Source organism: Oreochromis aureus, linkage group 18 (genome assembly GCF_013358895.1).
Source record: "Oreochromis aureus strain Israel breed Guangdong linkage group 18, ZZ_aureus, whole genome shotgun sequence".
Taxonomy (NCBI): domain Eukaryota; kingdom Metazoa; phylum Chordata; class Actinopteri; order Cichliformes; family Cichlidae; genus Oreochromis; species Oreochromis aureus.
In genome coordinates, this window is record NC_052959.1 from 35,407,905 (window position 1) to 35,434,215 (window position 26,311).

The 26,311-nt window shown below is 43.4% G+C and overlaps 1 protein-coding gene across 2 annotated transcripts; it reads right to left on the minus strand.

The window, feature by feature from the left end:
- Nucleotides 1–1,221: 1,221 nt before the first annotated feature.
- LOC120434308 (zinc finger protein 525-like) lies at nucleotides 1,222–5,431 on the minus strand. 2 transcript variants are annotated; one of them, XM_039602161.1, is made up of 3 exons: nucleotides 4,930–5,431; nucleotides 4,217–4,304; nucleotides 1,222–2,469 (listed from the first exon to the last, which is right to left on the minus strand). In XM_039602161.1, exons 2-3 carry the CDS (start codon nucleotides 4,236–4,238, stop codon nucleotides 1,520–1,522), a joined length of 972 nt encoding a protein of 323 aa, XP_039458095.1. In that variant the 5' UTR covers nucleotides 4,239–4,304; nucleotides 4,930–5,431; the 3' UTR covers nucleotides 1,222–1,519. The 2 variants fall into 2 exon arrangements, 1 of the variants encoding a protein (XP_039458095.1); XR_005609047.1 differs by lacking the exon at nucleotides 4,217–4,304.
- Between the last annotated feature and the right edge of the window lie 20,880 nt (nucleotides 5,432–26,311).

Consider the following 26,311-nt stretch of genomic DNA (forward strand, 5'->3'; position numbering starts at 1 on the left):
GACATAATCGATGACACTGACATAGAAATTTCTTGTCACATCTTAAAACCACATAAATGTTTTTTTGTTTTTTTAATTGAAACTAAAACCCACTACAGGAAGCTGTGGGGGCAGTGTCACCTATGTTGTCTGCCAAGACTGCACTCAATACTAAAGAAGAAGAAGGCAGTGCGAACAGCAAAACAGAATCATCTGTAAACTTTGGAAACTTGTTATTTTGGACTGGAAAACAAAATCTTTTTTCATTCACTTTAAAGCTGAATTTTTGGTTTAAATACTACTAGAACTTTAATTCATATTGCTTAATATTTGTATTTATTTCATTTTTATTTGGACAGTCCTACTGAGTAAAATAGGACTAAATATTTAAGTATTGATGTTAAAAATACATTTGATTATTTTCAAATTCATATGTCTCCTGGGTCATTGTTTTAATTTTCTGTGGGACGAGACAAGAGGGTGATACTCACAGGTGGGCAGACCTGAGCAGGTGAGGTACTAAAGCCTAGAACAGGAAGTCTTCCCACAGGAAGCGGAGACAAGATTTATTGAAATAATCGTTGACTAATCAAAGACAAATTGCCAGATTTGTCGCCTACCAAAGTAATCTTTAGTCGCAGCTAGGGATGGGTACCAGTGTCCGGTGCCATCATGGCACCGGTTCTGACATAAACGGTAGTAACCAGACCGAAAAGCAGCGCACATTTCGGTGCTTTTTTTTTCCTGAGCCAATTCTAGCCAATCATTTTACGTTTCCGAGGATAGTAGGCGGGCCAGAATACGTGACGTTCTTTTAGAGCAGAGCTACAGATTAAAAATGCCCAAGGCAAAGCGATCAAAAGTCTGGCTGTACTTCACAGCAAAGATGCAAACTCAGCAGCCTGCAACAAGTGCTTTAAGCTGATACTGTGATACTGTCAAAGGAGGTAACACCTCAAATCTGATGAAACACCTGGCGGCGCGCATAGCGTTTTTTTAAAGCCGAGAAATGCGCCGTGTTTGATAGCTTGCTGCGAGACCTCACACCGTGCACATCTACTGCGGGTGTGGTGCCTGTTATTGGACCCGGAGTTAGCAACATCCCCAAAACCCAAAGAGTAGAGTCCTGGCCCCTAGCCCTGCCAGTGTAGCAGAAATGATGACGGATGATGATGGCAGCAGCAGCCGTTCTCCTCTGCGTGAGTAGCTTCATGTTGTTAGGTGTGTAATTAACGTTGAGTACGCTAACCACATTATTACATTAATGCATGTAAGGTGAACTAGCAAACACCGTAGTAGTTACATGCGGCTGTCTTCTTGTTTGGTGGCAGATACTCCCTTCACCCTGGCCAAAAACATTTGAACCAGCATGAATTTGTACATTTGTGTCAAACTTGGCTCCAAATATTTGACCTTTTCTAAAAATATGTTAAGACTACAGCTTCTCACCTGTGTGAGCTCTCAGCAGGAGAAAATAGCTGATGTTCAACATTTAAATGGCTAGTCAAATGAGAATTTAAACTTTTCCCACGTTTTCCAGCTATTTACCTGAATGAATTTCTGTGTGTTTTTTAAGTGATGTTGAATTTGAAAACTTTTTACTGGAGGTGTTACCAACATGTGACCTCTCAACTGTGTGAGTTCTTATGTGGGAAAACAAACTTTTATTGTGACGAAAACTTTTCCCGCATGTTTTGCAAGAGTACGGCTTCTCACCTGAGTGAAGTCGTGCGTGTTCTTTAAGTGACGATGACCTGGAAAACCTTTTACCACATGTTTGACAAGGATACGGTTTCTCACCTGTGTGAGTTCTCATGTGGCTGGTCAAATGACAAATTCGACAAAAGTTTTTCCCACATGTTTTACAGGAATATGGCTTCTCATCTGTATGGATCTGTGTATGCCTTCTAAGTGCTGATGGGCAAGAAAACATTTTACCACAAGTCTTACAGAGATTTTCACCTGCATGAACTCTCACGCGCTCCAACACAGCACCGTTCTGATTAAAACCTTTCCCAGCAGAGTTACCAACATGCAGCTTCTCACCTGTGTGAGCTCTGTTATGTAACGTCATTTGGGACTCATGCATAAAGGTTTGTTCATAGACATCACACTTTAACAACTTTGTACCTGCACCAGTACTGGACCGACTCTCTGACAAAGGAGAGCTTTCTGCATTTTTACTTCTGTTTGGATTTCTCGTTGATCCTGGATCTACACTCCTGCTTCTTCCCTGATCTTGGCTCTCAGCAAGAGGGGAGTTATTAGTGATGAGCCGATCATTGTCTGGTTCACTGTGGTCTCTTTCCTCAGCAGCAGTCACCATGAAGGTATCGGTCTCCTCCTTCAGTCCCAGCTGCTCTCCCTCCTGACTGCTGCACAGTTCCTCCTGTTCCTCTTTAATCTGTGGAGGTTCTGGTTCCTCCTGGTCACAGAGCTGCAGCTCAATGAGAACCTCCTCCTCCTTACAGACAGGCTGCTGTGGGACGTCTGGAGGAAAAAAAAAAGACAACTAATGACATTATAAAAGAGAGAGAGAGAGAGCCTTTATTTGTCAGTTGCAGTTGTCCACAACCGTGATGACAGACCTTGCCGACCGTACATACAATACAAAAACATCACATTGGGGAGACAGGTCAGGCTAGGTAGCAAGGGAAAAAAAACAGTGAAATGTGTAACACAAAAGGATAATACAGGAATGCACAGATATCAACAAACCATAACATAATAAAACACAGACAAGCAACATGGCAGAGTATTCCAGTGTGTACAGCTGATCTGGGACCGCTGCAATCTTCGATTGCGCCTCCAGCTGATCCGCTGTCCACATCGGATGGGAGGTAAGCGTTGGAGGAGGCATTGGATTCAGGGGAGGGAGGGTGATAGTGAGGGCGTATCAGCGTCAGTGTACGTTTCGTGCGTGTGCATGTGTATCCCGTGTTCAGCTGAGAGAAAGTGTCACCACGCCCGGTTAAGCAAAGGTCAACAGTCTCCAGTGGACCCAGGTGGCCTTGAAGGAGGGACAAAGAGTTCTGACAACAATCCTGTAATCATGGGAAGAATTTGTTGTTCCAGTCGGCTTCGACCTTGGCAGGCCTTCAGCTGGTGCCAGTGGGATAGCTGCATGAGTGAAGATGGTGAATGTTTGGGTTTAGTGAGAACAACTGCATCCAATTTTTACAGTTGGTCTAATGTCCATCACTGGTCACCAATTCTCTCAATTCCCGTTGTTCTTCTCCAAGATCTTATCCATATTGCGTTCAAAACACAGTCTGAGTACTCACAGCCCTGCCAATCGTCTATCATGTCAGCCAGCCTTATGGGATTTTGAACAGCTGTAGCCGCTTCTCGTTCTTCGATAAGCCAGCTCCAATCAGCCCGACCTCTGTTATCGTGGTTCCAAATTGGTAGATGTCATTCAATGTCCTCCATCGAGAGTGTCGCCAGGCGCAACCGACCATTGAGTATTCAGCAGCAAACATCTCCGCAGGACAATCGGACTCTCACAAGCCCCGCAGGGTGTCAATTACGGGACCAGTTGATCAAATCCATAATTCTTTAGGTTTTACAGAACAAGACTGAGAAACTCTTTGAGGGTTAGAGTTAGACGAGACTAGACAAACACATAGAAGCAGCAGGGAAGATAAGGGAGGGAGAGAGGGAAACATGCGTCTGCCTCCTCCGAGAGCCAAAGAAGACATGTAAGAAATGTAAAGAAGAGATCTAAGCAGGCAGATTGTTGTTTCAAACACAAATAAGGCTCCACAGCACTCTATAATGTGTCACACAGAAACACACTAAAGGAATTCTAGTCAGAGCTGAGATCTTCACTGTTGTCAAACAAACTGAGGTCTGGTTAGCAAACAGTAAGTACATGGTGTCAAAGCTGCACATTCATTCAAGGATTCAAGGAGCTTTATTTGTCATTTGCATCACACGTTAACATGAGATGGAACGAAATTATGTACACACAGTCCGGAGTGAAAAGAAACAGAAATTTTTTTCTTAAAGTTATAATAAATAGTTGTTGGGTTTTTTTTGTTTTTTTTTTAAACAAACAGAAATGACAAGTAATAAGACAATACAATAAATAATACTATAACTAGAGTGCAACAACCTGACAACAAATTCACCCGATTTCTCTCCCATTGCTCTTTACACTCTCGGGTACAGCAGGTGACTCAAACACTGACAATAAGATTATCATGATTACCAGACATCAGCAGCTGTTTCTCACCCGTAGTCTGAACGGGTCTCATAGTGTCTGTTTTATGCTGATGTTGTTCCTGTGCACGAAAGCCCTGACACTGAGAGGGTGGATCTACCTGTACATGACCAGGCTGCATCCTCAGTGCTCAAACATCTGAAGGTGAAAACCTGTTTTATGTTTCCTACATCTAATCAAGCTCACAACACAAACGCTCAGCAAGTACTGGTCTCTGTTTATGATAAAGAAAGGCAACGTAGTTGATGCCTTGTTACTAAGCAACAACCTATATGCTGCACTTAAGTGCAACGCTAAGTCACACTCTGAGTCTGAACTTTTACAAACCAAGCTACTGAGAACTGAGGACACAATCAGCAGAATGTCTGTGATGAAAATGACCATGAGCTGCCTGAAATGACACTGATGCATTCATATTATTGGAGACCCACAGGAGGACTTCTATTGCTGTATCTGCATCTGTATTCTGCATCTTAATGCATACATACATGAGGGTATTTTACATTACATTTTCTTTTAAAGTGATACCTTCACAGTTCTAACTTTATGCTGTTACATAAAGAACACTCAAATCCAGGCTGATTTCAGCGCCTGCTGTTTGAATGGAGCACAGTGCAGTCCTGTCCTCTGTTTGCTCTTTGTTAGCTCACATCTCCAAAAAGTCCTCACAATCAGAAATGTCCCGCAGAGCTGTGATTAGGATCCTCCCTCAGAGGGACACTCACCTGTCCTGTGCAGCTTGATTTGGGGTTTCCAGCAGTCTGCGCTGACGGTCGATCTCTTCCTCGTACTGGACGATCGTTTTTTCAAACTCCAAGAATATTTGTTCAGCAGCAGCAGTTAGTCGCTCGTTGATAAACTCTCTCAGATACTGAACTGAAGGCATTGTTACTGCCACAGCTCACACACTCAGCTCACACACTCGGCTCACACAACAACAACAGTCTCTGTTTAGTCACACAGGACGAAAGCTAACGGCATTAGCGCCTTTCCTTTGTTTACTTTCGCCTGGTGTCACGTGTTAAAGTTTCGCCAGAGCGGGACTGTTAACGCACCTCCCTCTCTCTCTCTCTCTCTCTCTCTCTCTCTTATCAGTGAATGTAAAGTATTACAGAGAGCTCGGGGAGTCAGTGTAAAGCCGCCAACACCACAGTGATGAGCTGACTCTTTTCGGTCCCACACTCTCGGCTCTGTTCACACACGCGCCTTTCCTTTCTTTACTTCCGCTTGGTGTCACACGGTGTTGCTCCGGCAGAGGACATTTACCTTTAACTGTTCCGCTGTCGAAGATTTCTCTCTGTTTCAAATCAGTTTCCAGCTGAAATCAATTTTTTTCTACATCCATGGAAAACAAGAAAATCGCAAATATTATCATTTGAATTTTAAGTTTTCTGTTTTGAAATTATCTGAATATGTTTCTTATATTGAACTTTAACATGATTCCTATCTTGAACCCAGTGCCTCCTTAAACTGGTTTTAAATCTCATTTCTATAAAAGGGAGTTACTGTTTGGATCTGGTGAGTTTAGAACAAACAAAAAAATATGCTTTCTAATCAAAATATATAAAGTTTGATTAAAAACTTACAAAGTAATGCCAGAATAAGTTATTAATTAATTATTATTATTGTTTGACTGGGCACAAATTAATTTTTATTATATTCAGCTGTTAAACATTTGGCATATTGTTTATTGAATTAGACTCTCTGGTGCTGGTCACCACCAGCTCCCTCACAGGGAAATCTCCACCGTAGGCCCACCCAGAAGATGGATAAACCCAGCATTTCATGAACACTGCGATGGAGACCTTTGGGTTGTGTGAAGATATAAATACTTGGATACTCCTCAGAGGCTCTGGACTTTTACATAAAGATATTATAGTTAGTCCTGTAGAAAGTTATATATTTACAAATATATTATCATCTCTGGTTACTGTGGTATGAATGACTCTGAATTACTTTATGGTAAATAACACGCTACTGGCAAAAAAAAAAAAAAAAACAGTGAAAGAATGTCATATCACAAGATTTTAGTTCAACACACAAGTTATGACCTTTGACCTTCCTCAGGTTTTATTTAACTGTGTCTGAGAAAATCTCATGTGCTCTTCATACAGCTGAGTACATTCAGTGTACATTCTTATCTCTCGCCTCAGTCTTGAATCCTCGTCACCTGATTCGTCACTGACCTCAACCAGCAAAGGCATCTGATAGGATGGTACTGCATGTTCTTCCGTTAGTGCCGTTGTTGCAAATTAATTATTTAATTAATGTTATCTGTTAATTAGAGTTATCAAACATGGGATTAGACAACACCCACGATGACTGACCCATCTGGAGCTGTATTATTTGGAATATACATCCATCTGCCAGCCCACACATTGAACACACACACACACACACACACACACACACATATATATAAAAAAAAAAAACACCCAGCACGCCCCTGCGGGCGGTTTATCCTTCAAGCTCGGGTCCTCTACCAGAGGCCTGGGAGCTTGAGGGTCCTCTTGCAGTATCTTAGCTGTTCCCAGGACTGCGCTCTTCTGGACAGAGATCTCCGATGTTGTTCCCGGGATCTGCTGGAGCCACTCGCCTAGCTTGGGAGTCACCGCACCTAGTGCTCCGATTACCACAGGGACCACCGTTACCTTCACCCTCCACATCCTCTCGAGCTCTTCTCTGAGCCCTTGGTATTTCTCCAGCTTCTCGTGTTCCTTCTTCCTGATATTGCTGTCATTCGGAACCGCTACATCGATCACTACAGCCGTCTTCTTCTGTTTGTCTACCACCACTATGTCCGGTTGGTTAGCCACCACCATTTTGTCCGTCTGCATCTGGAAGTCCCACAGGATCTTAGCTCGGTCATTCTCCATCACCCTTAGGGGCATCTCCCATTTTGACCTTGGGACTTCCAGGTTATACTCGGCACAGATGTTCCTGTACACTATGCCGGCCACTTGGTTATGGCGTTCCATGTATGCCTTGCCTGCTAGCATCTTGCACCCTGCTGTTATGTGCTGGATTGTCTCTGGGGCATCTTTACACAGCCTGCACCTGGGGTCTTGCCTGGTGTGATAGACCCCAGCCTCTATGGATCTTGTACTCAGAGCTTGTTCTTGTGCTGCCATGATTAGTGCCTCTGTGCTGTCTTTCAGTCCAGCTTTGTCCAGCCACTGGTAGGATTTCTGTATCAGCCACCTCCTCTATCTGCCGGTGGTACATACCGTGCAGGGGCCTGTCCTTCCATGATGGTTCCTCGCCTTCCTCCTCTTTCTTGGGTTTCTGCTGCCTGAGGTATTCACTGAGCACGCTGTCAGTTGGGGCCATCTTCGTGATGTATTCGTGGATGTTTCTTGTCTCATCCTGGACTGTGGTGCTGACACTCACCAGTCCCGGCCCCCTTCCTTCCGCTTAGCGTACAACCTCAGGGTGCTAGACTTGGGGTGAAACCCTCCATGCATGGTAAGGAGCTTTCTTGTCTTGATGTCAGTGGCTTCTATCTCCTCCTTTGGCCAGCCTATTACCCCAGCAGGGTACCTGATCACGGGCAGGGGCGAGGTGTTGATGGCCTGGATCTTGTTCTTACCGTTCAGCTGACTCCTCAGGACTTGCCTGACCCTCTGCAGGTACTTGGTGGTTGCAGCTTTCCTAGCGGCCTCTTCATCGTTCCCATTCGCCTGTGGGATCCCCAGGTACTTGTAACTGTCCTCTATGTCTGCAATGTTGCCTTCTGGTAGTTCAATCCCCTCAGTTCTGACTACCTTCCCTCTTTTTGTTACCATCCGACTACACTTCTCCAGCCCGAATGACATTCCAATGTCATTGCTGTATAACCTGGTAGTGTGTATCAGTGAATCGATGTCTTGTTCACTCTTGGCATACAGCTTGATGTCATCCATGTACAGGAGGTGGCTGACAACCGCTCCGTTCCGTAGTCGGTATCCGTAGCCAGTCTTGTTAATGATCTCACTGAGGGGTTCAGGCCTATGCAGAACAGCAGTGGGGACAGAGCATCTCCTTGGTAGATCCCGCACTTGATGGTGACTTGTGCTATGGGCTTGGAGTTGGCCTCTAGTGTTGTGTGCCACATTCCCATTGAGTTCCTGATGAAGGCTCTTAGGGTCCTGTTGATCTTGTACAATTCTAGGCATTCCAGTATCCAGCTGTGGGGCATTGAGTCATAGGCTTTCTTGTAATCAATCCAGGCAGTGCACAGGTTGGTCAGTCTGGTCTTGCAGTCTCGGCTGACTGTTCTGTCTACCAGTAGCTGGTGTTTTACGCCTCTGGTATTCTTGCCAATCCCTTTCTGTGCCCGCTCATGTATTGACCCATGTGCCTGTTCATCTTAGCCGATATGATGCCTGACAGGAGCTTCCATGTAGTACTGAGGCAGGTTATTGGTCGGTAGTTGGATGGGACCGGTCCCTTCTTGGGGTCCTTGGGGATCAGGACCGTCCGACCTTGGTTAGCCATTCGGGTGTCTCTCGTTAACTAGCAGCTGGTTCATTTGTGCTGCCAGGCGCTCGTGGAGTGCAGTCAGCTTCTTCAGCCAGTAGGCGTGAACCATGTCGGGCCCTGGTGCTGTCCAACTCTTCATACTGGAGACCCTTTCTTGGATGTCTGCCACTGTGATGGTTACTGGACCCTGTTCAGGAGGTCGCTATGGTCTGCCCTCAGATCCACTAGCCACTGAGCATTGCCGTTATGGGTTGCGTCCTTCTCCCATATGCTCTTCCAGTATTGCTCCGTCTCCAGCCTTGGTGGTGCTGTTCTGTTATTGTTCCTTGCCACTGAGAGTACACCTTTGCTGGTTCTGTGGAGAACAGCTGGTTTATTCTCCTGCCTTCTATCTCTCTGGTGTACCTCCTATATATATATATATATATATATATATATATATATATATATATATATATATATAGATAGATAGATAGATAGATAGATAGATAGATAGATAGATAGATATATATATATATATGTGTGTGTGTGTATGGGATGTTTAACTGCCACCTTCGAGCATTCAGAGGGAGACTGGGTACACTGAGCCCATTCACCTCCATTGCTGAAGCTCCTGCACTGAGCTTTGGCCACAGGGTGGTTGGTGCCTGTTGTGGTGGTAAGCCCCAAACCCAGGTTATGGTTAGCCTGGGTTTGAGTTCACTGACGGAGTTAAATAACTCCTTGGTGGCAGGATCCTTGGGTTCCTGAATGCTCTGGATGTAGTCGGCCTGTCTTGGCTGACACGCCTCTACAATGTTGCATGTTGTTCAGGATCAGCACCACCCTGGTCTGGATTGGCAGACTGGGGTGGTGGCTCCCATTTTCAAGAAAGGGAACTGGAAGGTGTGCTCCAACTACAGGGGTATCACACTCCTGCGTCCCCGGGAAAGTCTATGCCAGGGTGCTGGAAAGTAGAGTCTTTCCATTAGTTGAACCTCGGATACGGGAGGAACAATGCCGTTTTCATCACTGGATTATTGGATCAGCTCTTTACCCTCTCAAGGATAACTGAGGCTGCATTTGAGTTTGCCCAACGAGTTTTCGTGTGTTTTGTGGATTTGGAGAAGGTATTCAACTGTGTCTCAAAGTGTTCTGTGGGAGGTGCTCTGGGAGTATGGGGTGTGTGGTCTGTTATTAAACCATTTGATCCTTCTGCAACCATTCCAAGAGCTTGATCCACATAGCTGGCAATAAAGCGAATTTGTTCCTGGTGGGTGTTGGACTCTGCGCTCTGCAGATATGAGGAAACAGTGAAAGGAAACAGAGCTCAGCAAAAGGAGGAGCTACACCAGTGAATATGAAAGGCTTCATTTAGGAGCTGAAGTGCTGCTGTGTTCTCTCTATTGTTCATTCAGTCCAAGAGAAAATCATGTTCCTGCTTTTCATTTGGATGATGATGGTCTCCTTTCAGACTGGTGAGTCATCAAAAGATGGAGTGAGATGTAAAAGGAGATGATAGACATGAAAAGATTTGGATGTTGTTTGAATTGATTCACTTTTTATAAACTAAACTAAGTTTAAAGATACAGAAACATCCTGGTGAAATATGTCTTTGTTGTTTTCAGGATCCTCTGAGGATTTACTGACACCATCTAAAGATGTAGTGATGAGTTTGGAAGGAGACACTGTGACTCTCTCCTGCAACTATTCAGGTTATGTTCAGTACCTTTTCTGGTACCATCAGAAGTCCGGTTCACGTCCACAGTTTCTCATCAATGAATATTCAGCGCAAACAGAAAAGCTGAAGTTTATACATGAGAAAGAAAAACAGGAGTTTCATCTGGAGATCTCCTCTGCTGCAGTGACAGACTCTGCTGTGTACTACTGTGCTCTGCAGCCCACAGTGACAGGAAACACCAAAACTCTGTACAAAAACCTTTGGAGCAAAGACAACAGAATACTCCACAACATCCACTAGAGGGAGCCACACACTGTTAAACCTCTGATTCTTGTGTCATTGGACTGATGACAAAGACAACAGAGAAATGAAGCAGTAAAGATCAGAGACAGAGACAGAGCTGCTGTGGAAGCACAAAACTATTTGATTGGCTGAGCTATTAAACTGGCCCCGCCCACTGAAGTTGAGCTCATCCAGTGACATTATTTGTTGGTCATTGTGCTGCAGTGGAAGAACATTGTTCATGTGCTGTCTGTCTGGCTTTAATAACTCCAAAGACATGTTGCTGCACCTCTTTTTGCTTCTATCTCACATTATAGGTGAGTTTAAGAACAGGGATTAAAGTTTAGTTGAAGCTGCTGCATTAAGCAGATATACAGACTGCATTTCACTACTTTTCTTCTTTCTTTTTCCAGGACTAACAGCTGGAGACTCAATCACTCCTCAACAAACTGAAGTCACTGAAACAGAAGGAGAATCTGTCAAACTCACATGTAGCTATCAGACAACATCAGATTATGCTAACCTTTATTGGTACAGACATCATTCTGACCTTCAGGCTCCTCAGTTTATACTCAGGAAAAAAGGAAAAGGAACTGCAGGTCAATATATCCCTGATAGAAGATTTGGATCAGAAACATCTTCTACATCAACTAATCTGACCATAACAGCTCTAACCCTGGCAGACACAGCTCTCTACTACTGTGCTCTAGAAACACAGTGATACAAAGTGTAGAAGAGGCTGTACAAAAACCTGAACACAGATATCTGACTACTCTTCAAAGAGGAGGGAAGTGGTATTCAAAGCACAGCTTCATATCAGATGGATTCTGCTAATTCCTGTTTTATCAGAGTCACTGTGGTTACAGCTGCTAATGAAACACTGTGGGAGGATTCACATGAGCAGCAAATCCACATCAACCACAAACCAACTGTAGGAACGTTCAGACACAAAGAAATGAAAAAGCAAATTCACACAGCTGAAATTCAAAACCCACTGATTTTAAATACATATTTATGCATTTAATACTAAAATGTTAATTTATGCTCTTAGTACTTAGTTATGTGCAATTTAGATGGAACTGTTTAGAAGCTTCAACTAAGGATCTGACTTAGCCACAAAAGTTGTGCTTTACATAACTTAGGAGACTGACATTTTAAAGAAGTGGTTTTATGTTTTATTCCAGCAGTTATAAATGCATTCAGAAAAAAAATAAAGTAAACTATTCTAATCTGTCCTTAGTTCTCTTATCCCACACTTGTAACCACCGTGGATCTTGAAACATGGCTGGATAATAGATGAGCTTAAAGCGGTAATTCTCAAAGTATGTGGCATGCGCCACTGGTGGGGTTCTGACAGGTGGGGCACAAGTTACCTGGCAGAAAAACCATATGCAACTAATGTTTAACATTAGTTGCGCATGTTAAGCATCTGCTGAAAAGCTGCAGCCGCGTGTGTAAGTCGACAGTTGCAATAAAGGAGTGTACTAAAAAGTGCGATCATGTGGTCGGGTCTGTTGTGCATCTTTTACAGTGGTGCCGAAACCCAGGACTGGGGCATGAGACCCAACCACATTTTTTTTATAAGACTGAACTTTCTTTCCCATGTCTGGCCACGTTCACGTTCTGCTTAACTTGTTGCTTTTTTGAAGAAGTGCAGCAAACTAATGAAGCAGCCTAGTGACAAAAGTTACAAATAGTTGTTTGAAGTGAAAGTTGTTTGTTTGAAACAAAAATTGTTGAAGGATTCATTGTGAATGAGTTGAATGAGGCAGCTGTTGTCAGCTGTGGTTGGTCCCCATGAAGGAGACAAAGCATCTTTACTTCAGGCTGTGACCTCATTTGTGCTCCTTGGCTAAGTGAGCAGAGGCCTCCAAACGCCTCTAAGTGGGTCCAGGAACAGGCTGAGGGAGTACGAAGGACCAAAAACAGCCTGTGAGGATTTTTAATCAGCATCTGCTTTTTGAAAATCTTTGACACAGACAAGTGAAGAAACTGCACTCCTGTGCCGCTGTGTAAAAAAAGCAACCCAAAATCTCCCGAGCACATGGTGGCCCTTTACCCGTCTTTGGATTCTAAAGTTGCCAAATCATGTTTAGATTTTAACAAAACCCCAATGCACAGCATCAGTATTAAAATGATGCACAAAAAATATCAAAATAAAGAAAAATTAAAGAAACTATTAAACAAACAGTTGCATCTGCAGGTATGGGAGGAAGTCTTTACTGCAGGAAAGGGGATTCTGACCATCTGTAACACAAAAACAAAAAAGATAAAACAATAAATAAATAAATGTTTTTCATGCCTTTCTTCATTAGTATTGTTTTCTTCAGAAACCTTTCCAGAGTAGAGGAACATTTGAATTGGATGCAATGATCAGCCTGCCATGAATAAGAATCATCTGATTTTCATTGTGTTCTCAGTCTTGACCAACGACGGGCCAGTCAGCCTCCCATGTGTGTGGTATATGTATGAATAAGCCTGTCCACTTCATGTGTGTATGTACTACATGTCACAGCAGCATAAACAAATAGTCCTGTGGAATCTTACAGCCACATGCTAACATGTTGTTAATGCTGAAGCTTCTCACAGTGAGCGAGCTTCACTAAAGTAAACCACCAGGGGACCAGGTTGTAACAATAAACCTGTCATGGCAGGCAGGATGAAAGAACCTAAGATCTAAAAATCACTAAAATATAACCAGAAACTAACTGAATCAAAGAATATTAATAATTAAAAACCTAAACATTGAGTCACCAGACTGAGGACCATGACAAAACCCAAAAAGTAGAAACCTGCAGCCGAACCAGGCTCAGGGGCGGGGCCATCTGCCACAACCGGCTGAAGTGAAGAAGACGACAGGATAAAGACATGCTGTGGAAGAGAGAAAGAGATTAATAACAGTATGATTCAATGAAGAGAGGTCTGTTAACACACAGTGAGTAAGAAAGGTGACTGAAGAAGAAATACTCAGTGCATCATGGGAGTGGTCCAGCAGCCTACACCTTTGCAGCATAACCAAGGGAGGTGTTAGATTTACATTGTTGGAATGTCATTTATGCTTAGGACTCGGACTCTGTAGTTTTCTCTGGTCCCCTCCCCAATCAGACCAGGAGTGACATGTTTAGCCGCATGTTCTCCTTAAATTGCTGGCTGTCTGAGTGGTGTCCCAGAAACGATGTGGGCTTCATAGATAATTGGCAAACCTTCTGGAGGAAACCTGGTCTTGTTGGAGAGGCGGCATCCATCCCACTTTGGATGGAGCAGCTCTCATTCTAGAAATATGGACCAATTTATTAAACCCCCAAAATATGACTATCCAGAGTTGGGACCAGGAAGCAGAGTTGCAGTCTTACACGCCTCTCTGCAGCTTCTCTCCTCCTGCTACCCCCAAAACCCATCTCCATTGAGACTGTGTCAGCTCCCAAACAGACAAAAAAACAAACTAAAACCAGCAATAAACAACTTAAACATAAAAAATCACAAAGAAAGAACAATACAGTATCCACATCTGAACCAAAGAGTAAAACAGTGAAATGGGATTATTAAATATTAGGTCTCTCTCCTCCAAGTCTCTGTTAGTACATGACTTAATAATTGATCAACAAATCGATTTACTCTGCCTTACAGAAACCTGGTTGCAGCCGGATGATTATGTTAGTTTAAATGAATCAACACCCCGAGTCATTCTAACTACCAGAAACCTCGAAGCACAGGCCGAGGGGGTGTGGCAGCAATTTTCACACCAGCCTATTAATTAACCAAAGACCAAGACAGACTTTTAATTCATTTGAAAGCCTGATGCTTAGCCTCGTCCACCCCAGCTGTAAAACTCAGAAACCAGTCTTACTTGTTGTCATCATCTATCGTCCACCTGGGCCTTACACAGAGTTTCTCTCTGATTTCTCAGACTTTTATCTGATTTAGTGCTCAGCTCAGATAAAATAATTATTGTGGTGATTTTAACATCCATGTAGATGCTAAAAATGACAGCCTCAACATGGCATTTAATCTGTTATTAGACTCAATTGGCTTCTCTCAAAATGTAAAAGAACCCACCACCACTTTAATCACACTCTAGATCTTGTTTTAACATATGGCATAGAAACTGAACATTTAACAGTGTTTCCTGAAAACCCTCTGCTGTCTGATCATTTCCTGATAACATTTACATTTACAATAATTGATTACACAGCAGTGGAGAGTAGACTTTATCACAGTAGATGTCTTTCTAAAAGTGCTGTAACTAAGTTTAAGAATATAATCCACCACTGTTATCATCTTCAATGCCCTGTACCAACATAGAGCAGAGCAGCTATCTGAGCGCTACTCCAACAGAGGTCGATCATCTTGTTAATAATTTTACCTCCTCACTATATGCGACTCTGGATACTGTAGCTCCTGTGAAAACTAAGGCCTCAAATCAGAAGTCCCTGACTCCGTGGTATAATTCTCAAACACGTAGCCTAAAGCAGATAACTCGTAAGCTGGAGAGGAAATGGCGTGTCACAAATTTAGAGGATCATCATTTAGCCTGGAGAAATAGTTTGCTGCTTTATAAGAAAGCCCTCCATAAAAGCCAGAACATCTTACTATTCGTCACTGATTGAAGAAAATAAGAACAACCCCAGGTTTCTCTTCAGCACTGTAGCCAGGCTGACAAACAGTCAGAGCTCTACTGAGCCAACCATCCTTTAACATTAACTAGTAATGACTTCATGAACTTCTTCACAAATAAAATTTTTATCATTAGAGAAAAATTACCAATAATCATCCACAGATGTAATATTATCTACAGCTACTTTTAGTACCATCGATGTTAAGTTAAACTCTTTTCTCCAATTGATCTTTCTGAGTTAACTTCAATAATTACTTCCTCCAAACCATCAACGTGTCTTTTAGACCCCATTCCTACAAAACTGCTCAAAGAAGTCCTGCCATTAATTAATTCATCAATCTTAAATATGATCAACCTATCTCTAATAATCGGCTATGTACCACAGGCCTTCAAGCTGGCTGTAGTTAAACCTTTACTTAAAAGCATCTCTAGACCCAGCAGTCTTAGCTAATTATAGGCCAATCTCCAACCTTCCTTTCATATCAAACATCCTTGAAAGAGTAGTTGTCAAACAGCTAACAGATCATCTGCAGAGGAATGGCTTATTTGAAGAGTTTCAGTCAGGTTTCAGAGCTCATCACAGCACAGAAACAGCTTTAGTGAAGGTTACAAATGATCTTCTTATGGCCTCTGACAGTGGACTCATCTCTGTGCTTGTCCTGCTAGACCTCAGTGCTGCGTTCGATACTGTTGATCATAATATCCTATTAGAGCGATTAGAACATGCTGCAGGTATTACAGGTACTGCACTGCAGTGGTTTGTATCATATCTATCTAATAGACTCCAATTTGTTCATGTAAATGGAGAGTCCTCTTCACACACTAAGGTCAATTATGGTGTTCCACAGGGTTCAGTGCTAGGACCAATTCTGTTTACATTATACATGCTTCCCTTAGGCAGCATCATTAGAAGACATAGCATAAATTTTCACTGCTATGCAGATGACACGCAGCTCTATCTATCCATGAAGCCAGGTAACACACACCAATTAGTTAAACTGCAGGAATGTCTTAAAGACATAAAGACCTGGATGGCGCTAACTTTCTGCTTCTTAATTCAGATCAAACTGAGGTTATTGTACTCGGCCCTGAAAATCTTAGAAATATGGTATCTAAGCAGATTCTTACTCTGGATGGCATTACCTTGGCCTCCAGTAATGCTGTGAGGAACCTTGGAGTCATTTTTGACCAGGACATGTCCTTCAACGCACATATTAAACAAATATGTAAGACTGCTTTCTTCCATTTGTGCAACATCTCTAAAATTAGAAATATCCTGTCTCAGAGTGATGCTGAAAAACTAGTTCATGCATTTTGTAGCACCCTCAAGGATGGACGTACGCACGATGTAGTTATGGAACAGGGTTTATTCTGGTCTTGGCAACCCGTGAGAACTGCTCACGGACAAAACAATAAAACAAAAACATCACATAAAAATGCGCTCTTGCACGCAGTATCAATCAATCAAAAATCTTAATTACAGAAAATAAAACATTTAGACACACAAACCTCGTGAGCTGACATCCAGGAGGTGCTAAATAGTCCTTTATGGCCTTATTGCCTTATCCTCCATCTTCTTTCTCAATTATTTCCACTCTTTAAACGATATTTTCTCCATGTGTGGAGCTAACCGTGAGCTGCAGCATGCAGACACCATGTGCGCTAGCAAAAGGAAAAAGTGGCTGGGTGGAGACCCAAACAGCAAAGCTGTACCCTACACAGTTCACCACCAGAGGGCGCAAAGGAACAAAATCCAGACATACAGCTTAACAAACATCAAATGCAACAAACATCAAATGCAACAAACATCACATGCAAAAGACCGTTACACTCCCACCAATCACTCGTGATTTAAAGAATAAAGTATTGCCTAGGAACTAATGAGCGGCTTTTGAATGAACTATCATGAATTATCCTTTAAGCAGAGTGCGGTTGAGAATCTTCTTCCGCTTCCATCAGAATGACTGTCTTCTGAATGGGTCTTTCCAGGTGCACAGGTTTGGAGGTACGTTTTCCTGCTCTATCCAGGGTTGGATCACTCAGCAGCAATTTCACCTTCCTCACTTTTCCATCCTTTCCAGGATACACTTCAATGATCCTTGCCAACTTCCACTGGTTGCGTGGAGTTATCTCATCCTTCAGGAGGACAACATCATTGATCTTAGCATTTCTGTGCTCTTTGGTCCACTTCTGTCTGCCTTGAAGATTTAACAAATACTCCTTTTTCCACCTTGTCCAGAAAGTGTTGGCAAGTAGTTGAACACGACGCCACCTCTTACGGAGATAAAGATCTTCTTCCACAAACCTTCCTGGAGGTGGAGACACGATTGTGGACTTCATGGTTAGTATGTGATTCGGTGTTAAAGGTTCTGGGTTTGATGGATCACATAGTTGGTCAGTAGTCAATGGTCTGCTATTAATCACTGCCATGACTTCATACAGGAATGTCCTCAGAGAGGAGCTGTCGAGTTGTTTGGCTGATTGTTCCAGAATGGACATGAGAACACTTCTTATGGTGCGAATTTGTCTTTCCCAGACACCACCCATGTGACTAGACGCTGGGGTGTTCATGAGAAACTCGCAGTCCAGTTTCCTAGCTTGGCTTGATCCATTTCCTTAAATGCTCCAATAAACTCATTTCTAGTGCCGACAAAATTCGTGCCTTGATCGCATCTTATCTGGCGAACTGTACCTCTTATGGCCATGAATGCACGTAAGGAGTTGATGAGGGAATCTGTAGAGAGATCATCAAGCATTTCAAGATGCACTGCCCTGGAGCACATGCAAGTGATTAGCAAGCCATAACGCTTTAGCTCCTTGCGGCCTTCTTTGACATAAAAGGACCAAAGCAGTCCATCCCACAGTAGGTGAATGGCGGTGTGGTCTCCATCCGATCCTCTGGGAGGTCTGCCATCTTCTGCTGCTCTGTGCGCCTTCTGAACCTTCTGCATTTTACACATTTATAGATGTAAGATGACACAATCTTGCTGCATCCAAGAATCCAGAATCCGTTAGCTCGAAGTTCATTCATGGTGATCCCTCGTCCTTGATGGTATGTCTTCTCGTGATAATGTTTGACCAGTAATGCTGACACGTGACTGTCTCTTGGCAGGATCGCAGGATGCTTGACATTGGGGTGCAAAGCTGCATGTGTTAAGCGTCCGCATACCCGAAGAATGCCTTGGTCATCAAGAAATGGACATAACTTGTGTAACTTGTTAACCTTGTCTTTCATCTGCATCACATCATGGTGTTGCAAGGTTTTTATTTCCTGAGCAAAGGCTGTTTCTTGAACCATCTTTAAGATCGTTAACTCTGCTTCCTCTCTCTCTTGTAGGTTACTGATGTCGTGTGATCTAATCTTGTGATCCTTTGCTCCTTTCACATAGCGCTTGAGTCTAGCAACTGCTTTAATCATTCTCGACCAGTCGGAAAACTTGTGTAGGCGATCTAACAAGGACCTTTGTTCCTCCACTTGTATCTTGTGGACTTGAACATTCTTAACCTCTGGGTCACTGGTTGATAACTCTCCCACCTTAATTTCACCACTGGGTATGACCTTCTGCCAAAGGAGGTCTGGGCCTTTGAACCAGTTTGATGCTACAAGTTGTTCTGCTGTGAGGCCTCTTGAGGCGTGGTCCGCCGGATTGTCTTCGGAAGTTACATACCTCCATTGGGTTGGATCTGTGCTTTGTTTGATGCGTTCCACTCGGTTTGCAACAAACACATGAAATCTTCTGGCTTCATTGCTGAGGTATCCGAGTACCACCTTCGAGTCAGTCCAATACCTTTCTTCTGAAATTTCCATTTCCAATTCCTTTTTCAGCATGTCACCAGTGCACACAACAACAACGGCCGCCGACAACTCAAGCCGAGGTATAGTTGTGACTTTGGTTGGTGGAACTCTTGATCTTCCCATCACCAATGAGCAGTGGACTTCACCAGTTGTGCTTACTGCTCCGAGGTAAGTGCACATTCCATATCCAGATGCGCTTGCATCGGCAAAATGATGAAGTTCGTAGTGCTGTGCCTTGAAGTTCGAAGGAATGTAGCATCTGTGAACCTTTACATCTGCAAGGTTTCCCAGGTCACGCAACCAAGCCTCCCACTGAGGTCGAAGACTGTCAGGTAAGTTATCATCCCAGCTGAGTTTATCTCGACACATTTGTTGCAAGATCTGCTTCCCCAGCAGAATGAAAGGTGACACAAACCCAAGCAGATCGAACACAGAGGCGACTGTGGCCAATACTCCTCTTCTGGTGAGTGGTTTTTCCTTAACAACTACTCTGAACTGAAATTGATCCGATGCCACACACCATTGTACGCCAAGCGCTCTTTCCATATGTACTTCACTGTGTACCATATCTAGATCTTTGGGAGCTGCAGCGCATTCTTCCTTCAGAAGCGAAGCTAGAACTTTGGTGCTGTTTGAGATGAACTTGTGCAACCGAAGTTTGCCCATGCTGCAGAGTTTGCGTGCTTCATTAACCAGCTGTATTGCCTGATCTTCAGTGTCAACACTTGCTAGCCCGTCATCAACGTAGAAGTTGGTTTTGATGAACTTGATGGTTTCTTCATCAAAACTTCCTTCCCCTTCAGCTGCAAGATGCTTGAGGCCGTAGTTGGCACAACCTGGAGAAGATGCTGCTCCAAATAGGTGTACCTTCATCCTGTAGACAGTGAATGGAGTTTCCAGGTCACCGTTCTCCCACCACAAGAACCGTAGGTAATCTTGGTCGCTAGCATGCACATGGAATTGGTGGAACATGCATTCGATGTCACACATGAAAGCCACTGGGCCTCTTCGGAGCGACACAAGACTCCGAGCAAGGTGTTTGTTAGCTCTGGACCAGTCAGGAGATGGTCATTTAAGGAAGTGCCTTGGAACTTGGCAGAGGCATCAAAGACGATTACCTAATCTTTCCGGGTTTTGTGGATGATACACACCATGGTGTGGGATGTACCAAACTGGTGTCTTGTCAATGTCTTGCTCTGGGACCCTTTCAGCATCTCCATGGGCTAGGATCTCATCCATGAATTTCTTATAGTCCATGTAGTACTGCTTGTTACGCTTGAGCCTTTTTTCCAAACATTTGAGGCGATGAATAGCACATGCCTTGTTGTTCGGCAGGTTCGGCCTTTCACTCTTGAATGGGAGTGGCATTTCAAAATGACCATCCTCCTTGTGCCTAATGCCGGTCTTCATCTTTGTTAGAAATTTGAGATCTTCTTGAGAGACCTTTGTGTCTTCTGGTACTTTCTCAACAAAGTCAGACTCCAACATCTTTAGGACCTCTGCGGGAGAGATAATTTCCTTTATTTGAGTTCTGTAGACATAGTGAACCTTGTTGGTGAGGTTTGAAGAAGGCTGAATGTCAGGCACCACTTCCTTCACGATGACTTGGTGACTTATTCGAAGGCATCTCCATAATCAAGACATGAATTGCCATAACCCACAATACTCCATCCCAGATCAGTTTTTTGGGCGAACGGCTGATTTTCCCTTCCAGACACAACCTCACGAGGAACAAGTGCTTGGGGGCAGTTGTACCCAATCAGCAGACCAACATCACAGCTTTGTAGTGGAGCGATCTCACTTGCAATGCATTCAAGATGAGGCCAAGCCTTAGCTGTTGTAGGCAATGGAATGTGATCTCAGTTTGCGGGAATAAAGTCTCTGGAATATGTTACTGGTAGGGAAATGGTCTTATTTGAGTAGAACCCTCTGACTTGTAGACCTGAGAGCTTGCGACAAGCCACAACTGTGTTTCTTGAAGACATGGTAGTGAGCTTTAGCTGAGTCGATTCACCTTTGACATGCAGAGCTTGTGCCGTTTCTTCAAGAATAAAGGTTGTATCGCTCTGTGTATCAAGGAGCGCGTACACAAGAATTTCATGCTCTGGCTCACCTTTGGTTGACACCCATACTGGAATAATGGAAGATGTGTGAGTGTCGTCAACATTCTGCGTGACTCTGTTAGAAGTTGCTTCACTTGTTGTTGGTGTGACACTGTTGTCTTGTGAGATGTCTGAGTTCGTTTGTCTTGTCCTGTCACTGTTCTTGGTTTGATTTCTCCTTGTTCTGTCTTCCTTAGTGCGATTGTCATGAAGACATGTCGGATGTCTTTTATTACATGTGTCACAGGTCTCTCTGCCTTCACAATCCTTGGAGCGATGACCAGAGTTCAGACAGCCAAAACATAACTTCTTGTCTTGAACAAACTTTAGTCTCTCAACAATGCTCTCATTTATGAACCTTCTACACTTAAGTAGGCTGTGACCCGACCTTTCACAGTACACACAACTAGCACTAACAGTCCTTTCATTTGAGCGAGTTACTAGCACCTTTGCTCCATTGTCTCTGTTCCTTGTTGTTTTTGCCCCTTCAGTTTCACTTGGCTTCAGAGCATAGAGAGATGTTATGGGATTACAGGCAATTTTGGCTTCCCGTGAGATGAAATCTACAAATTGGCTGAAGCTTGGAAAGGTGTGAGTCTCTTCTTGCACTTCTGTAACCTTTCTGTTCCACCTTGAAGTCAGCAAATCTGGAAGTTTTGCAAGCATTTTGTGGTTTTCATTGCAGTCATTGAGCACTTCAAGCCCCTTCATTTGCGACATGGCTGTCTTACAGCAGCAAAGGAAGTCAGCAAATGCTTGAAGTTCCATACTGCCTTTAGAGCTTATCTTAGGCCATGCGTCAAGTTTGTCTCTGAAGGCCTTTGCTACGAGGAAGGATTGCCATACCTCTCTTCGAGAACTGTCCATGCTGCATAGTATGCAGACTCTGTGCCAAGCGGAAGTAGCCTTCTATTGCCTTCCTTGCAGGGCCACTTACATATTTCCTCAGGTAATAAGTCTTCTCTTCAACTGGTATATTTTTCCTGTCGATCAGAGTCTGAAAGGAAATTTTCCAATCATTATATCTGATAGGATCACCACTAAATATTGTTGGCTCTGGTACCGGAAGGCGACTTGCATTAAGAGACACTGCAAATGCTTTGACCAGATCTTCTGTGCTCACCTCACGTTGCGGTGTCACATTTTGTGGTGAGGAACACCGTTTCATATGCTGGTCATTGTTTTCAGACTTGACCTCATTTTTCTTATCAGATCTGTGGTGAAGTAGGTTGTATATTTCTTCATCTGAACATTCACTTTGTTCATACACCCGCTGTCGAGCCTTTGCTGCATTCAGCTTTTTTACAGTCTCAAGTTGCTCTACTTCTCTGCGCTTAGCCTCTAGAGCCTTTTGTCTTTGTGCTATTTCTGCTTCTTGCCTTTCAATTTCCTTCATATGGATTTCTTGCGCATTAAGCAGAACTTGGAGAGCAGCCTCATTTGCTGCAACTTCAGCAGCTGCGTCTTGTCTTTTAGCTGAGAGCCTGCTGGAGTGTCTAGAGGAAACCCTTGAATGAGAAGAGAGCTTAGTGTGGTGTGACTTAACACTCAACCTGTCTGAGGCTTCTAACTTAGGCATAGACTCAGTTTCCTTCCATTTTTCATCCCTTTGACTTTCCACATCTGAGGCTACGGATTTAGATGAAGACTCACTGTCCTTCCAAAGTTCTTCATCTCTTTGAACCACCGCACTACTTGGACTTGGACACTTCCTTACAGATTCGATAATTGTCTTTGTTATGGCTTCACACGTATCCATCCTTCGTCTTGTGTCACTATCTGGAGATTCAATACGTCTGAAGTCATCATAGGCAGCATTCACATCCTTAGAAGCACTCAAAACCTTGGTAACATGTTCTTGTAGCAGATCCTTTGAGCATAGACCATCTATAGCTCCTTTGGCATCCTTAATGACAACCTTCCACTTCTCATAGCGCACACTGAAACGATGTGCAGCCTTCTTTATGTGCTCACCGTACAGTTCTTTGCCCTTTTCCGTCAACGTACGGACTCGTTGGCTCTGTCGTGCTTTTTGTGAGGTAGTAGAAACATCATCAGCTGTGCCTTCAACTGCTTGTAGTTGCTCATCTGCAGAAAGTTGTTCCACATCACCCTTTTCACTGACTTCTGGATTAGCGTCAAACTCTGCCATTGTTGCAGGGTTTTGTTTTTTAGTGTATTTTACTTAGCCTTAATGTAATGGTGCAGCAGCTTTAATTTGATTTGGTAGTTGAGGAGCAAATGAATATTAATCACGTTTACTGTTACAACTTTAAAGCACAGTAATTACTGTTACTCTTTAAACATCACTCAACGTGTATACTTAAGTCACTTTACATATCTTGTCCAAGCCAGTAATACTGTTTCTTACAGAAGCTGCTGAAACCCACCATACGCACAATGCACAGGTTACTCATCACAACATTAATCTATCACTGTATGAATATCAGTCACTTAAACAGCAGAAATGTAAACAATGAGAAAGAAAGAAAAAGGAAACATTCCAGTCCTTTGTTCATTTATAAAAGGAAACTTATCTTAATTATTTTTACAGTCCTTTTCGTTTTTATTTCTCTCTTTCTTGTGGTTAATTATATTGAGTCCTTTAACTGAGGCAACACTTATTTTCGGGCACCTGACTTTCCTGCGGGGCTGCGTCCTTTTATCTACCCGTGCAGAGCGGAGTTCTCACTGTAGCACCCTCAAGGATGGACGACGCACGATGTAGTTATGGAACAGGGTTTATTCTGGTCTTGGCAACCCGTGAGAACTGCTCACGGACAAAACAATAAAACAAAAACATCACATAAAATGCGCTCTTGTACGCAGTATCAATCAATCAAAAATCATAATTACAGAAAATAAAACATTTAGACACACAAACCTCGTGAGCTGACATCCAGGAGGTGCTAAATAGTCCTTTATGGCCTTATTGCCTTATCCTCCATCTTCTTTCTCAATTATTTCCACTCTTTAAACGATATTTTCTCCATGTGTGGAGCTAACCGTGAGCTGCAGCATGCAGACACCATGTGCGCTAGCAAAAGGAAAAAGTGGCTGGGTGGAGACCCAAACAGCAAAGCTGTACCCTACACAGTTCACCACCAGAGGGCGCAAAGGAACAAAATCCAGACATACAGTTTAACAAACATCAAATGCAACAAACATCAAATGCAACAAACATCACATGCAAAAGACCGTTACACATTTATTACTTCCAGGCTGGACTACTGTAATTCATTATTATCAGGATGTCCTAAAAACTCGCTGAAAAGTCTTCAGTTGATCCAAAATGCTGCAGCAAGAGTCCTGACAGGGACTAGAAAGAGAGAGCAGATTTCTCCTGTTTTGGCTTCCCTTCATTGGCTTCCTGTTAAATCCAGAATTGAATTCAAAATCCTGCTCCTCACATACAAGGTCTTAAATAATCAGGCCCCATCTTATCTTAATGACCTTGTAGTACCATATCACCCTATTAGAGCACTTCGCTCTCGCACTGCAGGCCTACTTGTTGTTCCTAGAGTATTTAAAAGTAGAATGGGAGGCAGAGCCTTCAGTTTTCAGGCCCCTCTTCTGTGGAACCAGCTTCCAGTTTGGATTCGGGAGACAGACACTATCTCTACTTTCAAGATTAGGCTTCAAACTTTCCTTTTGCTAAAGCATATAGTTAGGGCTGGACCAGGTGACCCTGAATCCTCCCTTAGTTATGCTGCAATAGACGTAGGCTGCCGGGGATTCCCATGATGCATTGAGTTTTTCCTTTCCAGTCACCTTTCTCACTCACTGGTCGTGTCCAAATTCATGGGCTGCATCCTCCTGAGGCCGCATTTGTAGACCGATTACAGCTGACAGCGCGCAAGGCTGTCCAAATTCATAGGCTGCTCGAATGCAGCCGACAAATGGGTCCTCATTTTCTCCGAATTTGAGGATGGGTCTGATGTATCCTTCTTTGCCCACCATATCCCAGAATTCATAGCGGCCCAGCCAAACTCTAGTTACCGGCAATGGCGGCCGGTACTACGCTTTAAAATTACTCTTATTCATTTTCTGGGTCACAAAATAAACTTTTAACATATTTTCAGGCGAGAAAGTAGCTGTGTAAACATCAAATATCTGCTCGGTTTATCAAGATATCGCATATTTGGAAAAGTGCTACGACGTTTTCGGAGACGCCTGCTACCCACCAGCTCGATAGCGAGCCGGGAGCTCGAGGGTCACTGAAGCCGCTGAGAACGGCACAACTCCCGGCACATCATTTTCAGATCACCGCGGACTTTCGTTACTCGGGTTAAACGAGTGTATAAGTACCTGAGAAAACCTAAAATGTTATTGTTGGGCTTTTTCAGTGTTTTGTTTGTTCGTGAGTAAATCGGCTTGGCTGAGATTAACGTTATTAGATTAGATTAGATAAAATAAAACTTTATTAATCCCCAGTGGGTTCCTCCTTGGTTTTTATACAGCTGACTAAACGTCAAACAGAAAACTGATTAAACAGAAGTGTGAGACGGTCGAGAATTTACGCCAGTGTCCTGTTATATTTTACATAGCAAGGAGCAGACAGGCGAAGTTTATTAAACTCCACCGAGCAGCGGTGACGTTAATCAGAAGGCTAGACCGTCCAATTTCACTGCTGTTTACTTCCGCCCACGCGACCGTCTGAGGACCCGCCCACGTGAGACCGCGAAGGCCGGGTCCTCAGGAGGATGCAGCCCATGAATTTGGACACGACCACTATCTGTTAATAGACCTCTCTGCATCGAATCATATCTGTTATTAATCTCTGTCTCTCTTCCACAGCATGTCTTTATCCTGTTTTCCTTCTTTCACCCCAACTGGTCGCAGCAGATGGCCCCGCCCTCCCTGAGCCTGGTTCTGCCGGAGGTTTCTTCCTGTTAAAAGGGAGTTTTCCTTCCCACTGTCGCCAAAGTGCTTGCTCATAGGGGGTCATATGATTGTTGGGTTTTTTTCTGTATTTATTATTGTGCTATCTACTGTACAATATAAAGTGCCTTGAGGCGACTTTTGTTGTGATTTGGCGCTATATAAATAAAATGGAATTGAATTGAATTGAAATATCTAGTCATGTATGCTTAGAGGTGTATAATCAATGTCATGTTGGTAGAGGTTTGATCCTTAATAGTCTGCAAAGACTTTGTGTGCATTACAGGGTGTTCTGGCATTCACACCCACA